General features: G+C 36.2%; 1 protein-coding gene and 1 long non-coding RNA gene across 2 annotated transcripts; both read left to right on the top strand.

Moving 5' to 3' along the window:
* The first annotated feature begins 4,185 nt into the window (after positions 1 to 4,185).
* LOC117300598 lies at positions 4,186 to 6,912 on the top strand. Its single transcript, XR_004520182.1, has 3 exons — positions 4,186 to 4,732; positions 5,204 to 5,404; positions 5,669 to 6,912. It is a non-coding gene; the product is annotated as an uncharacterized LOC117300598 (long non-coding RNA).
* A 5,284-nt stretch (positions 6,913 to 12,196) lies between these two features.
* On the top strand, positions 12,197 to 13,963 carry LOC117301023 (E3 ubiquitin-protein ligase TRIM31-like). Its single transcript, XM_033784906.1, has 2 exons — positions 12,197 to 13,549; positions 13,679 to 13,963. Exons 1-2 carry the CDS (start codon positions 12,197 to 12,199, stop codon positions 13,961 to 13,963), a joined length of 1,638 nt encoding a protein of 545 aa, XP_033640797.1.
* Positions 13,964 to 16,573: the final 2,610 nt, after the last annotated feature.

Genomic DNA, 16,573 nt, shown 5'->3' with positions numbered 1-16,573 from the left:
ATTATTCATCAGTTCACATTTCCTCAACCACAAAAGCTATTTTGACAATATATACATCATATGAAAGGGCCTCACGTACTTCACAAAAATGGGTATTATTGGTGACCTTCTCTTGACCTTTTGACCTTTTTAAACCGGAAGTGCCTGTAAAATGCTTTGAAAAGGCATTATTTATTAAAAGGCGTTTAGGTTGAAATGTACACTTTTTGATGCTTTACCATAAAATTATTACACATCGAGAAAACTGTTTGGTTCTGATTTCTTTGCAATTTGACGAGCTATTTAACAACACTTTTTGCATTGATTCAAACACTGACCCAACAATAGCCGAACACCTAGTGTTTGTTTCTACAAACACTATATCTAGTTTTTATTTATTAACTTTTTTAAAATACTGGTTCCAATCAATTTCCTGTTTAAATATGATATCAACCAAGGATCAAATTTTAACTCATCAGTCTTAGCATTCTGGACATAAGGAATATTTAAACATAGTTTCAAATTCCTCCATCAGGTATAAATATGAAAACAGATTGTCTTTTTTTGAATATGTATGTTTGTATTGGACCTTTACCCTGGACTTTTTGTGTTGTTAAAACAGAGAAAAGTCCAACCTTAGCCTCGTCGATATCAAAAACTGTTGTGCAAATGCTGCTCAGCAAATGTCTTAGCTGAGCCAAAAGAATTAGTGGTGCATGTGTTGCAACAATATAAACGCATAATGGCGGGTAACCGGTTTCTGCTAAGCAGGGTTTTCAGTGCTCAGCAAGATTTTGTGTTTAAATGCTCTATGAGTTGGGTTCAGTACAAGATATGCTAAGCAATCAAAAATACTGTTCACAGTCAATGACGCACAGCAAACTTCTTTGCTGGCAACAAACCTGAATAAAACTGTTGGCTAGTAAACTGTTTCTGCTAAGCAGAATTTGTCTGCGGTTAGCAAAATGTTAACATGTTTTAAGAAGTAAGGCCCTAGGCTACACCAGAAAATTATGCATTATAAGCATTCAAAAATACTCAGCAACAGCTTTTTACAGGAAAAGGAAACTTATCAATTGACTCCGAAATTTTTGCCCACTGCTAAATTTGACAAAGGGATATTGCAACAAATCTCCCTTCAAATATAAACACCTTTTCACCCGCATAAGTTTCCAAAGGTCCCAGTAAACCTTGGCAAATGTCCCTACAATTCTTGGTTAAGAGTACTATTTTTCAGGGCATACATGTATGTAGTTCATCCACAAACTACCCCAGTCAACAACCCCAAGCTACAATCCCGGTCAAAATGCTTGGCCCCCCACTCACAACATTGCAATAGACATTCCCTGCTCAAGTAGAGCCAGGAGAGCAAACATTAATAGGGGGTTTTGGACCGTGTGGGGGGGGGGGGGGGCAAACGAGATATGGCCGGGCGGGGTTGTCTGAAATTTTTCATTGTGAATAAAACAAATAAATATACAAAAGGAGGCTTTAAAAAGAGAATGAATGTACACAGACAGTAAATGTTCATTCATAAATAGCCCAGACAGCTTGCTATTCTTATTGGTGGAGAGGGCACCACATGGGGGGTGTTTAAAATGCTGAAAAAAGTTAGCTGTAGCTGTTTAAACTGGCTGCTTTTGCTTGTTTGGCGCACAAGCTCATGTACACCAATTTACACTCACATGATCATGATTAATGACCATGTCCCCGTGTTGACAGTGTAGATGAACATCCAGGAAAGGTCCCAGCTAAGGTCGTGTGCTGTGAATACCATGATGAAATCCGATCTAAAAATATTTTGGAAAGTCCCGTTTGAGACCCAGACAGAAGAGAACACGGGACCATACACTGAAGTGAAAAAAAGGGAGCAGCATGTTGTATATTTTGAGATGTGTTTTAGAACACCCCTCACAAGTATTCTGCATTGTGAATAATAATGTCTTTATTACTAGAAACTTTTACTTGCTAATGCGATGCGCTATATAACACCCAGCTATAGAGGTACTTCACCCGTAGCAACCAATCTGCCCACCGTAGAGCAAGTACGTATTATAATCAAATTGAATTAGTATACGTTTATTGCTGTAGACATAAAAGCCTCCCCGTTTTTCAAAGATTTGGTTTTTTTTCGTGCTTTTTTATTTTTTTTTTTTTTTACTTTACATGGTTAATTTTGGGCTAAAAAAAAACACACACACACACAATAGGATGGTGTTTGATTATCCGACCTCAAAGGCTGCATGGAAAGTTAACCAGGGTTGCTGGAGAGTCAGTGGGTCAAGCTTTAAGAAGAGGTTTGCACACTCAGACCTATTCGCAAATACCATTGCGCAAGTGCAAACTGTCGAATGAGGTGCATGCTGGTCTAGCTAGTACCCAAATTTGATAGTTAGCTAGACCAGCATGCACCTCATTCCACGTCTATTGTGCGCGTACCGAGTATTTACGATAAAATGGGGGGGCCACATAATCTACTGCCACACCGACGTATCAGTGGAAAGTAAGCGTATACCAAAGATAACATTATACATAACAGGGCTCACGACGTCTACATCTCACAAACATGTCATGTAAATTCGTGTTTTTACTTTTGAATTAACAAATTGTTTCTTCACAATGATGCACTTAATCAGTACCAAGACCCCCTCACCTATATGGGCGGCCAAAAGGGCCAAAAGCTAAATAAAATAAAAACTAACTATATTTTTGAAAACTAACATAAAAAACGAAAATCAAAGAACAATTACAAATAATTAAAGATAACAAATAAAACGAATAATAAATTAACGAAATTTATGTGTTGATCGTAAACACAAAGCACCAACAGTTGAAAATGAAAAAAAAAAAAAGTATACTGTAAATTTAGACTAAAGGGAAAAGCTAAAGAATTAGTCAAAACTGGAAATATTTATCCAATATAAAAAATTACACTAAATGAAAAACAAAGTTAACAATAAAAAATTGTTAATCCTTAAAATAATCCATTAGAAAAAAAATCACACTAATTTAAAAAAAAGGTTATGATAAGAAATGTTTGTCCCTTAAAAAGACTTACACGAAATGTTTCTAAAATTAACAATAAAAAAAACTATCCAATAAAATAATCCATTAACTTTTGCCACTTTTGAGTTAAAGGGGCACTTCCGGTTTCGACCGGAAGTAGAGGTCATGTGAGGTCGCGCACATGAAACAAAATGAAGAACTAATTAATCCCTACCCAATCCCGCAAACAGAAATCTACGGTCTCTTTTGGCTGATTTGATATAGATTTTCAAATATTTAACAGAAAACACCTTTAAGATGACGTCACGTGACATCCTTACTTTAGGATCATCATTGCACCATAACCTTCAATCCCTGAAAGTTTCATTGCAATTGCTCTTTGGGAACTATGCACAAAATTGCGAGTACTGAATCAGACAAAAAAATAAAAAATTAAAGGTGCAAAAATGAAAAAAATCATTAAAAATCATGTGATGACGTCATCAAGACGTCATTTCATAATTCACGAGAACTTGCCAATATATAATGATCTACATAGTTTCAACATAATGGCGTCATTCCTTCGAGAGTTATACGACTTCAAAAGTGCACCTTTACTTCTGCATCACGTGACCCCGATGACGTCATTGATCTGAAACTTCACACATATGATGCCTGCCAGACAGTAAACGTGTGTGTAAAATTTAAAGTGATTACCAATAACTTCGCCACAGACATCTTCAAATATTCCATTTTGAAGAATTTTCAACTTGCCACTAGAGGGCGCTGTTGCAATTTATGACGTCATCAATACTTTTTTTGAATTGCCCACCCTTGCTAGACACTTTTATCGCGGAGAAAAAAATTTCATAACTTTTACCACTTTTGAGTTACAGGGTACTTTCGTTTTTGGCCCGTTTCAACCGGAAGTAGAGGTCATGTGAGGTCACGCACGGGAAATAAAATGAAGACCTTTTTTATTCCTACCTAATCCCGTTAACAGTAATCTACGGTCTCTTGTGGTTGGTTTGATATAGATCTTCAAAGATTTAAATAAAACACCTTTAAGATGACGTCACGTGACCGGTGATGATGTCATCATGACGAATTTCGTTTAGGACCCTCCTTGCACCAATGCCCTTCATCACTGAAAGTTTCATTGCAATTGTAGACCAGCGGGCGTAGCCGAATATCGTGCAGTTTCGCGACGCATATCAAAGATGAGCATTTTTATTATCTTGAATTGGGAAGAAAAATATAGAAATCAACGTACCATAAATCCACAAGCGATCTTTTAGCCAGTTTGCTTGTAATGGGCACATTTAACTGCAATTTTTGCGATGAAAAGTGCGAGGCTGTGGACAAAATGACCAATCAACGACGATTTAACAAGACCGCACGGCAGCGGTTGCGAGGAATTAACCAATAGCTGTAGAGCTATTATCATGTTCACGAGGTCACGACCTCTGTACAACGTTGGAGACGAACAACACACAGACTCCGTCGTGGTGTGAGAAAAAAACATGTCACAAAAAGTGTCTTTGTGCATTTGTCTAGCATTGAAACGAAAGCTTTTCCATTTTCGGAAAAGAGTTGAAGACATTTCTTTGCATGTATTTGAAGAAGGAAAAGAATAAGAGTACGGTCAAGTGTGAAAATGTCGTCAAAGATGTGGCAATCGCTAGCCCAAATTACGGACACGTAAAACACGACGATGGACAACTGTCACAGACGGAAGGTCAGTAAGATCCTCCGATCTCTATCACAGGTAACGTCAAGACAACAGTACCTTTTTTAACTTAAATTTAAAAATATCGGAACCTTATCGTATTTATGTTTTAGTACTGATTCATTTCCCTGTTGTTCATTAATAAATTATTGTTGCCATGCCAAGCTTTCACAGTGTGTGACTACTACTACAGACTAGACTAGGCCTATGATGACTGAGTCTTTATTTTATGACAGTTTTAATGAATCAGTCTCAATCATGTCAATCTGTCAATATGATTTAATGATTCTGAATATTATTTTGTCCGGCATGTCCAGTTACTCACTGACTGTCTCTCTAACAATCTGATCATGCTGTTTTGGCTGTATAAAATACACAGATCCATTCGGGAATGATGCAGCTAGAGATGTGTTTGACATGGCTGGCCCGCTGTCAACTCACGAAATGTGGCTAGTTTTACAATCTTGTGACAATACCACCATGACTTTAATTTTGTTTATTTCTCAACAGACTTGTTCAGGTGAACTTTCAACTAAAAAGGTATTCGACTGGTTATATTACTAGCAGAATTTATCGTAGGCGGCTGCGTCAAACGACTGAACATGCCCACTATACATTCAATTGATGCTGGCTGATGAGGACACTTTCAGAGTTGAGGAGCTTGTCCCCACATGTTTAATGACAACATTGTGCTGATGTTAACATTGCCAGGTAACTATGAAGTTTTATCTGTGTTTTTTATACTTGATGTGTATACTACAAAGTATGCGTTCAATTTGAATAAATGCAAACCCATTCAACATAAACTGGTACAAGTTCATGAACTTATTTGTCGTTGTTTCATGATAGATGTACAATATGTAATTATTGGTGCAAAAAACAAACAGCTGAATTTCCATTATATAATTGAAAATAATAATTTAAAAAGGGAATTTATTTTAAACAATTTTGTTTATGTATCTTTTAAAATGACAGATCGCAACCTCTTTTTAATGGGACACTTGATGAGCCAGCATAGCAACGTCAACTGAGTAAGGATACAGTGCTGTTGAAAAAGTTCAAGATGTACATGTACCATCTCCCAACGTTAGTCGAGGCTGGAAGGTTTAAGATGAAAATGTGCCAACTGGACAAACCTACTCCAAGCGCTTGACAGCATTCTATAATGTGTACATGTACATTGCTCATGCAAAAGCGTAGATGTGGTCGAGGCAAACTTTGTTCAGACAAAAGTCTACCGTGCAAATACTTAAATTGCAAGTGCACAAACTGTGAAAGTGTAAAAACTAAAGCTCTTATTAAAAATAGTGATAAGTCTGATAAAGAATATTTATGGCAAATAATAATTCAAATTGAGATAATTATGTATCTTAATGTAAACAGATGAGTAAAGCTATAGTAAAACTTTAAAACCACAAATAAATAATGTCGGTCTCTATTATAAACTACTTACTTTCGAAGTTTACTGATTTCTTTTTTTGATACTTACAAAATATTCTTTGAAATTAAATGCAAAAGCAGAAGTGAAAAAGGGAAACTTTTCTTCACTTGAAATAAATTGTTCACTGAACAAATTATTACTAGATGTGGATTCTTCATACTTAATGAACAGAGTATCATGTTAGGGCAGAGATTGTCCATGCAGACAGAGGACATGGAGTATTTGTTATTATCAAAACAGGATGGGAAAAGCCTGAAAAAGGGTGACCATGACGGAATAAAGCAAAAATTTCATAAAGAAGAAAATGTTGTTTTGTGTTAACTTATTATAAGTAGGGATATTAATTAAGATAAAGTTGGCGGCCTAAGATGTTCTGTCATAGTAAACATAATATATCCATATTAAAACATGGGGGAGAGAGGTAGTAGTTTTCCCTAGTATGACCTGAACAACAATTTTTTAAATATTTAGATGGTCTCTAAAATGTGTTGAAAGTAAATCTAACTGTGTTTGGAACAACAAAATTATTGTTAAAAAATAATACTTCTCTGTTTAAGGATAAAATATTTGTATTTTTGAGTAGACAGCGTTAGATCCACCCCAAATGAACCATTTTATTGCAACTTTTGAGTAATTTTTTGGGATCATATTGGCGCGTGGATTTCTAGACAACGCAAAATCGCCCGAAATAGGCAGTAGTGTAGTTTCATATGACCTTTGACCTTTGTTATATTGGTGGGCCAACATGATCCCAATTATTTTTCAATTGAAATCTGTTTAGGAACACTCAACTTAACCAAATACAAGAAAACATTGATGGGATCTTGTTGGCACAGATACTTACAGTGATGAAAAAAGTGAATGTTGTGCCAATTTAGGCCAAAATGTGTGGAATGACAATACTTTAGAAAATTTTCAAAAAATCTTTTGACATGCAAGTTGCACAGATCCCAAGATTCTTTTTTCATTTGTCATTAGATGAAAACTGTTCCAATACCCAGTTGCCATAAAAAAAATTTTGGTTGTTGGCATGCGAAGTTACAGAGGTGCGAAAACGCAATATATTGGTAAAATTTGAACTTTGACCTCTATTATCTCTCTGCGCCAACGAGATCCCACGCACTTTGCACTTAAATTTGTTTTAGGGATGCAAGCTCTTTCATTTGAACTTGTTTAATTCATGGGATCTTATAGGCGCGCTGAGTTATGAGGCGTTGAAAATGGCACGAGGGCACTGTTCGTCAAAGGTTCAGGTGCGCGTAACATGATGCGCCAACGAGATCCCAATTTTTTTTTTTCCACTTTTGTTATAAGCCCAACTGGAGGTTTCAAAAAAAGTTTTACATTTGTTGGGATGACCTTGGCGCATTTTTGTGTTTACAGGGAATGTACTATTCGTTTCTCGAGGGCTTTTTGGCCCAAACTTTGATAACTGGTAACTCCAAAACCGAAAGCGTCGGCAATCAAAATTTTGGATTTATTCGTTTAGTATGATGATGTATCACTCTAATTTTTTAGAAGAAGATCTGAGAACCCATGAATCACCACTTGGTACACTCTTACAGGCAGGGACTCTTAAACATAATTTCAAATTCCTCCATCAGGTATAAATATGAAAATAGTTTGTCTTTATCAAATGTGTTTATTTGTATTGGACCTTTACCCTGGACTTTTTGTTTTTGAGAAAAGTCCAACATTGTACACAATGTACATGTACAGCAAAACCTTCACACACCACAGCATGACTTGTACAGCCGATATTGTGCAGCATCTTCATGTACATGTACAAAAAGGACATTAAACCATGAGATAGTGTATATAGCTTTCAATGAATACAGAGACGATTAGGGCCACTGATTTTCCGCGATCGCGGAAAACGGACGGAATTCGCGGAATCCGCCCTTTGAAACGGAAAACGGGATTTCAGAAAATTTGATTTTTTTTTTTTTTTTTTTTTTTTCTTGACGCCAAAACTATTGAAATTGCATTCTTTATTAAGATTCTTTTTGTTAAACTAAAAAGGCATCAGAAATCAGACCATTAAAAAGTACGAGATCGTAACCGTGGATCATTCTGTTCTACTTTCACACCATCCTCAATGTTTACACACATGATGTACACACGTTGTTAACATGGTTAAGCGAAGGGCATTATTCGCGGCACGTTTTAAACATTTTTTGTTCGCCCAAATTGCATTTTCTCCCTCTCTTTTACCAACAATAATACACAAACTAGCTTACCTATGATCTATAAGAACACATACAATGTTTTTTCATCTCGGAAAGGTCTAAAATAAAACCGTAAACTGTCAACATTCTGTCGCCAAAGCGAAAACAAAATGGCTGACATTTTGTTTGTGGATGGAGAATGGTCACGTCCATAGACTTGTTTCCAAGTCTTTGATCATGCTGAAACAGCGCCCTCTTGTGGATACACTCCTGTCATTAGCCTACAATGTGGCTGATGCAGAGAATCAACTGCAGTTTTAGACTTGGAATCAAGTCTATCACATCATGTGCATTGATACTGCAGTCACAGTGCAACCTTTTTAGAACAGCAGTATACAAAATAATCCACAATTATAAAAAAAAGTATTTTTTTGAAATTTGTCAGTTCAAATGAACATTTTACGAAGTCAACAGTGCAACTTATCTCAAATTGATTTTTATAAGTGTGTCCCTGGGTATTAAACAACCTTTTATCTAATTAAAAAAACATGAAACGGAATTTTTTGTGCCTGAAACGGAATTCATGTTTTTGCCAAACGGAATTTGCACTTTTCTGAAACGGAAAATCAGTGGCCCTAGACGATGTATTATTGATTTACAATGGCAACCAAAACATAGCTTTGATGGATTTTACGTTTGGGAGTATTCGTTTGGGGAGCTGCATAATGTCGTTTTCAAGTACATGATAAAGTCAGAAGGGGATCGTACATAATAATACAATTATTGTGTATGAAAATGTATTGTACAAACTATTGTTTATCAACACAATATATTATCATACACAATAAGTCCAGAGTCAACGTGTATACTTGAGTATAGGGTAGTTATAATGTACTATGTACATAATTATTGTCATTTGTCATGTATGTACATATAGGATTAAATGAAAACAATTAAATGGTTAAAAACAAAAATGTCAACTGTATACTTTGCCTTTAATGAAAATTTGAAACTTTTTTTTTTTTAATGTTTTATTTTGTTATATAACAATATCGGATCTCTTCAAGTTCCATTTTAATTTCAAATATGATCTCAACCGAGGATCAAATTTACAATTCTGAACCCATCAGTCTTAGAATTCTGAACATAAGGAATATTTAAACATTGCTTCAAATTCCTCCATCAGGTATAAATATGAAAATAGTTTGTCTTTATCAATTGTACTGTTTGTACTTTTATAGGACCTTTATACCCTGGACTTTTCTGCGTTTAAGCAGAGAAAAGTCCAACCTTAGCCTCATAAAACATCAGCAAATTTCTTGGAAAAGCAACAAATTAGTTGGGCAAAGTATAAACTTATGAGAGAATGTTGACGGGTAACCTGTTTCTGCTAAACAGGGTATTTCAGTGCTCAGCAAGATATTGTTAAAATGGGCTTTATGATTTGGGATACAGTACAAATTATTATATGCAATCAAAAATACTGTCCAGCCAATGCTGCTCAGCCAATACCACTCAGCAAATGCCACTCAGCAAATTTCTTTGCTGAGAAAGAATTGACACCGGTAGGACACCAGTGGCAACAAAGCTTAATGAACTGTTGGCTGGTAAACTTCTGCTAAGCAGGATTTTTCTGCCTTTAACAAAATTGAATATTTACAGGTTTTAATCAATTGGGCTCCGGGCTACACCTGACAACTATGCTAAGCATTCCAAAATATTCAGTCTAACAGCTTTTTACAGAAAAAAAGAAATTTGTAATCCATTGACTCACAAATGTTTGTCCTTATAATCAATTTGACTAAGGGTTTGCCCAAATCACCCTTTAAAGCCAGTGGACCCTCTCGGTACAGAAAAACAAAATAAAAGTTCACAGATTTACAAATAGCTTACAGGGTTTACAGAAGGTAGTGGTGAAAGACTTCTCTTGAAATATTATTCCATGAAATGCTTTAATTTTTGAGAAAACAGTAAAACAATATCACTTATTGTTATGGATTTATTTTAAACACGTTTTATGACATGGCGAAATGTGCGGATAAAAGGGTGGGTTTTCCCGTTATTTTCTCCCGTCTCCGATGACCGATTGAGCCTAAATTTTGTTTGTTGTTTTATATAGAAGTTGTGATACACGTGTGGGCCTTGGACAATACTGTTTACCGAAAGGGTCAAATGGCTTTATGAACACTTCTTCACTTGTGCACATGTCAAGAGAACTTTTTTTGAGGGCGTACATGTAGGTCATCCAAACATAACCCCAGATAACAACCCAAAGCTACAAAATCTCGGCCAAAATGCTTGGGCCACTCATTCACTACATACCAATAAGCATTCTCTGGCCACTTTCCACCATGACAATAAACATTCTGTTCCCTTCCCTTCCCTCACTGTTGATGGGAGTTCAATGAAAGCCAGGAGAGCAAACATTGACAGGGGGCAAGTGGGCCAATGTTATTTTTACCTCCATGCTGGGCCTTGGTGCGGGGGCCCAACGAGATATGGACCGGATTGTCTTGAATAAAAATCTACAAAAAAGTAGAAAGAAAGGCTTTCCAAATAGTATGAATGTGCACACACAGTAAATCTTTATTCATAATAATACCCCAGACAGTTTTGCTATTTTTATTGGTGGAGAGCGCGTCACATGGGGTGTCTAAACAACTGACACAGACATACATTAGCTAGAGCTGTTTAATTAAGACCATGGCCATATTTCATAGCATGCCTTTCCGTGTTAATTTCTTTGACAGTATCGGATTATTTAGGGCCTATGAATTGTTCCTGAGGCAGTTGTTCTGTTTTCGGGGGGGGGGGGGGGGGGGGGGTAAGTGCGCTCTTCATGAAATGAAACAAAAAGTAGCACCATTTAAATAAAGACAAGATATTTTTATGGATCTTTTTGCGAACTGTGATTTCTCTTAGTCCCTGCTATATTTGAAATCAAGTTGGCTAAGTGGTTTTTTCCCTGTCTTCCATCCTCTACTGTGGACCCTGGTTTGATACATTGGGCCGTATTCATAAAAAGTAGCAACTGCTTTTTCTAGGCTTTTGCTTACATCTTCATACATAAAAATAAGCAGTTGCTAGCAAGCGTAAGCTCTAGTTTTAATAAAAAGCACAAGCTTGTTTCTTGCAAGCAAATGCCACCTTTGTTAGCAATTACCTAAATACCTATACATAACAAGAACCCAAGTGTGAACGTGGCACAAAAATGCTTGATCTCGCTTTTGGGACCTGATCCTCCTTGGATCCTTGTAGGAGGATCTAGTGTAAACGCGGTGTCGGTAGTTGAGATTTGTCTAATTGCACAGGATGTTTTTGAAGCTGCACTCTCTGGCTGATCACATTTGACAACCTTTTGATCACAACTCTATGCAGCCTTTACAAAACTGCTTCTATTACGCTCCAAATTAACCCATGCTTCATCGCATTTTAATAGCGAACCCACAATCCTAGCATTTCTAGAAAAGTGTCTTACCAACTACATACCTTTAATATTTTTTCACAGGACTCGGGAAAGTACTGAGTATACAGTGCTAACACACATCTGTGTATGGGTAAAAACCAAAATTACTGTTCTTTATCCCCAATGCAAATTTACCATCTCTTATATCGTTGAGGTACCCGCTGCCAAAACATAGGATTCGAACTGCCTCTAGCTACCGGGCAACCTCGGTAGTCTAGTTGGTAAGACACTGCTCTAGAATTCCAAGGGTCGTGGGTTCGAATCCCACCCGAGTAACATGCCTGTGATATTTTGTTTTCACAGGACTCAGGAAAGTACTGAGTATACAGTGCTAACACACATCCATGTGTGGGTAAAAAACAAAATTAATATCTAAGGATCTCATCTAATTTACTTCACAGATCATCAATGAAGCAACTTCCAACAAAATGGCATCCAATGTAACAGCTCAGACAGTGCTAGCAGAGATAAGTCAGGATCATCTTGAATGTCCAATTTGCAGTGAACGCTTCAAGCAACCCAAACTACTGGAGTGTTCTCATTCATTTTGTCATAAATGCCTTCAACAACTCAGAGAGAAGGGTCCAAGCACTACAAGGCTTTCATGCCCAAATTGTAGACAAGAAACTCTGCTAAAAGAAAATGGCATTGATGGTCTGAAAGCAGACTTTAAAACACTTTCTTTGATAGAAGCTTTTGAAAAACAGGAAACCCAACTAAAACAACTTCTCGGGAAAGAATTTGTTACCAAATGTAGAAAGCATACTGACAAAGATCTTATTATGTTTTGTAACAATTGCAACAAGTTGATATGCACAACTTGCATTTCAAAAGACCATCAAACCCATTCTCTGATTGAAATTAATGAAGCTTCAGAAAAATGCAAACAAGGTGCCGAAGAACTTGCAGCAGAATTAAGACAGAGAATCAAAACCTACAACACTGCCATTCAAGAAATAGACATGTCCCGTAAGACTTTAGACTCTATGTTTGCTGCAACCAAAGAGAAAATCTCCAAGAAAGCTGATGAGGAGATTGCCAAGGTGGCTACCAGGATCAAAGAGGAGAAGCAGAAACTGATGCAAGAAGCAGAACAGATTTATAAAGACAGAGTCAAGATAATGCAAACTGCACAAGCTACAAACAGCAAAGAGAAGAACAAAGCAGAGCACAAGCAGGATGAGGTAAATCAACTCATGGATCAACAGATCAAGATTACACATCACATAGAACAACTCTTACAAGACCTCAAGGAATACAGAGAGAAGAAACCCACAAAAGTACCTGATGGGTTGAGTTATATGGACTTTAAAGAAGGCCAGAACTCACTAGGGAGACTGGTGCTGAAAGATGAACAACAAGTAGAATCAGCAACTTCTGCTCAGGCTAGAAAGCCAACATTTCAATCCATGAAACAAGATAAATGGACATTAAAAACAGAAATAAATAAATACAAGAACATAAAACAACAGATGGTGGAGATTACTGCATGTGATGTTGCTGCAAACTCTAATAGTGATATTGTTGTGGTAGATTGGAATAATACCAGCTTGATTACAATACCAGCAGAGAGCAACCCTCAATCCTATAATGTCTCACAAGAACTATCAATCCAAGGACTTACAGGACCAAGCATAGTGACTGTGAATAAGAATGATGAGCTCATTGTTCTAGATAGAGAAGCAGTCAAGATCTTCAGCAGGAATTATCAGCTCCTCCATCAGTTCAATCCAGGCAGTAAACCATCATGTATTGCAGTGGATGACAACAATCTGATAGCAGTGGGTTATGAAGACAAGGCAGAGATCTCTCTACACAAACCAGATGGATCCCTCATCAGAAGACTGCCTGCTCCAGGGATTGGTGGATACTTGACTACCTACAAACAACAACTCATTTACACCCACTAGGAAGACAATAAGTTAGTATCAGTAACCTACAATGGTGAAATGGTGTTCTCAGTAGATATCAATCAGTCTGGGTTGCTTAGTGGTGTGTGTTGTGACAAGGATGGAAGCATCTATGTTGCTGTATGGAGAGGACCATCAGGTGGTATCCATCATTACAGTCCTGATGGCAAGTACATTGAATGTATCATCAAGGGTTGTGCTGCTCTCTATGGTCTCACATTCACACCTGCTGGTGATCTGGCTGTGCCTACAGACCATTCAGTTCAAATCTATCAGCATGAGTAAAGACATCAACAAACATTATGCTGGACCAGAATAACATTCAAGCTGAAATAAGCATTTGACAACATGAAACTAATAAATAATAATATCATATTGTGAAAATATCATTTCACTCACCAGATATGCTATCATATGTGACAACAGAACATGAAAGAAACATTATTGTACTTCACCACTTGGGTTCAGGATTCAACATTTTTTTCAGAAACAACCCCAAGATTAATTTTATGAACCAATTTATTCTTTAGGGGAACAGTGCAAAACAAAAAGTAATAAAAAAAAATTAAGACAGCAAGCATTCTTATAAACTGCACCGCCATTCATGGCATGAAGAGTTCCATGCAGTAACCCTTAACTGATGGATTTGTAAATTTGGATGTTGATATTTTGGTTATTGGGCAAAGCAAACATGATACAACTATTACTTCATCAATGAGAATGGTTATAATAGCTTGACAATAATCTCATAATGCAATTAGTGTTTCTTAAAGGAAACATTTGTTTAAATAATCCACTGAAACTATGGTGTTTCTTTTACGCACTGGTTTATAAAATAAAGTTTTGCTATAAATATGATGTTTTGGCTAGAGAAGTAGAAAATGCTGATAAATGCATTATTGACAAGAGAGAACAGTGTGGATGTTTTTCAAAAAAAATCTTCAATTTTATATTCTCATAAATTTCAGAAAGAGTGATAACATTTTTGACATACAAATTGTAATTGTTTTTAAGGGGGAAAAAAACATTTCATTTAACCATTTCAACCAACCTGAGTAGATAAGCAAATTCAGTCAAATCACAAAAAATGAACACTTTGGTAGGAATACAATCTTTCATAGTATGTATTCCATAGTAACGAATGATGCAAAAACACATTTTGCAAAGTTCAATTGTGTTTTTCGTAATTTGTTGTGTCTGGTAATGGAGTGATGGTTATTGAGTGACAAAATGTCCAGCCTAAGTGTAGGCTGACAGGTGTACACATGTATAATGAAAACAACAACTGTTTTATGTAGTTAAGTGATTATGTTGAAAGTGAAAATCTAATGTAATTTGTATGAAGGGTCAGTGCTGAATTCAAGTTATAATATTGGGCCACAGTTTTAATGTTCACAATCATTCTTATTACAAAATCAATCTGCGACCAAGATTCAACACCTTGATGCAAACAAACAGAAATAATTTGAAATGTAAAGAAAAATATAAAATATTCTTCCTTTTAGAAGCACACTACATTATTTTGCTCAACACAATTGTACTTGTACAATTATTGTAATGTACCAGTGAACGCACAATGTAACTTTAAGAGTGGTGTTCTAATAAGGAGGAAGAAGTTCAGATGGGAAATAACAAATTTCAGAGGCCTATTCTTCTACTTCAAGGCACAATTACATGTACGTACATACATTTCCTGCACAAGTATTTGATATGGGTTTGAATGCACAATGTTCATTAACCACATGGAACTGTTTGTAAACCACAACTGCTAGCATATGAATACAAGCAATACCAGGGAAAATGTTTTGCATCCAGGGCAACATTACAACTAAATCAGCAAAACATTATCCATTCTGGACATACATACATGTGTATGAGCTCCAGTATCTGTTGTCAACATGCATGAAAAACACCGAAGCAACATTTAAGCATCACATGAACACATAAAGTGTTGACCTATCAGTATATGAAGCATTGCTAAACAACTCAAATGTAATTTGTTTAAAGGGAAGGTGCACGTTTGGTAAATGTCAAAGACCAGTCTTTGCACTTGGTGTATCCCATCATAACCATAAAATAACAAGCCTGTGAAAATTTGGGCTCAATTGGTCATCGAAGTTGCGAGAAAATGATCAAAGAAAAAACACCCTTGTTGGACGAATTTGTGTGCTTTTAGATAAATATAAAAGACTTCTAGCTAGAAGTCTTTTGTTATTTTAGAGAGAAACTACCTTTTTCTCAAAAACTACATTACTGCAGAAGAAGCCGTTTCCCACCCTGTTTTATACTATCAACAGCTCTCCAATGCTCGTTACCAAGTCAGTTTTTAAGTTAATGTTTTTCTTGAGTAATTACCAAACGTGTACCTTATCCCTTTAAAAAAGAAAAAATTCAGATTTGTAAAGCAGAACCATATAAATTGTGTTTTAAATGTTGTAGAGTTTAGTTTCTTTTAAATAGCACTGGACATGTTTGGTTATTACTAAAATGCACACTTTTTTAACAAGCACCGGGGAGATGTTGATAGCGAAAACATTGTGAGAAACGACTCCCCTCCCTCAGAAGAAACATATTTTTGAAAAGAAAGTTATGACTCACTAAAATTTTTGAATCTGAGAAAGAGTTCAGGAATGAAGTCTTTTTCAGGCATCTGAAAGCACGCATTTGTGCAGCATGGGTGTTTTTTCGTTGATTTATTTCCTTGCAACTTCAATGACCAATTGAGTCCATATTTCTGAGACTTGTTATTTCATGCACATGTTGGAATACACAAGTGGGAATCATGGTCTTTGATTTTAGCAAAAGTTTCCAGTTCCTTTAAGTCTTACATGTACAAATGTACATGTAGTCTTTGTGATTATTTTGTTGCAGTTTTTATTATTGTGGATTTTTAAG

The sequence above is a fragment of the Asterias rubens genome, chromosome 16 (genome assembly GCF_902459465.1).
Source record: "Asterias rubens chromosome 16, eAstRub1.3, whole genome shotgun sequence".
Classification (NCBI taxonomy): Eukaryota; Metazoa; Echinodermata; class Asteroidea; order Forcipulatida; family Asteriidae; genus Asterias; species Asterias rubens.
Note: the sequence above shows the minus strand (reverse complement) of the source record. Positions and strands in the feature narration are given on the sequence as shown.

Coding starts and splice junctions, on each gene's coding strand:
- LOC117301023 (XM_033784906.1), top strand. CDS start 12,197: ATGGCATCCAATGTAACAGCTCAGACAGTGCTAGCAGAGATAAGTCAG. Junction 13,550..13,678: donor ATGACAACAATCTGATAGCA/GTGGGTTATGAA, acceptor TACACCCACTAG/GAAGACAATAAGTTAGTATC.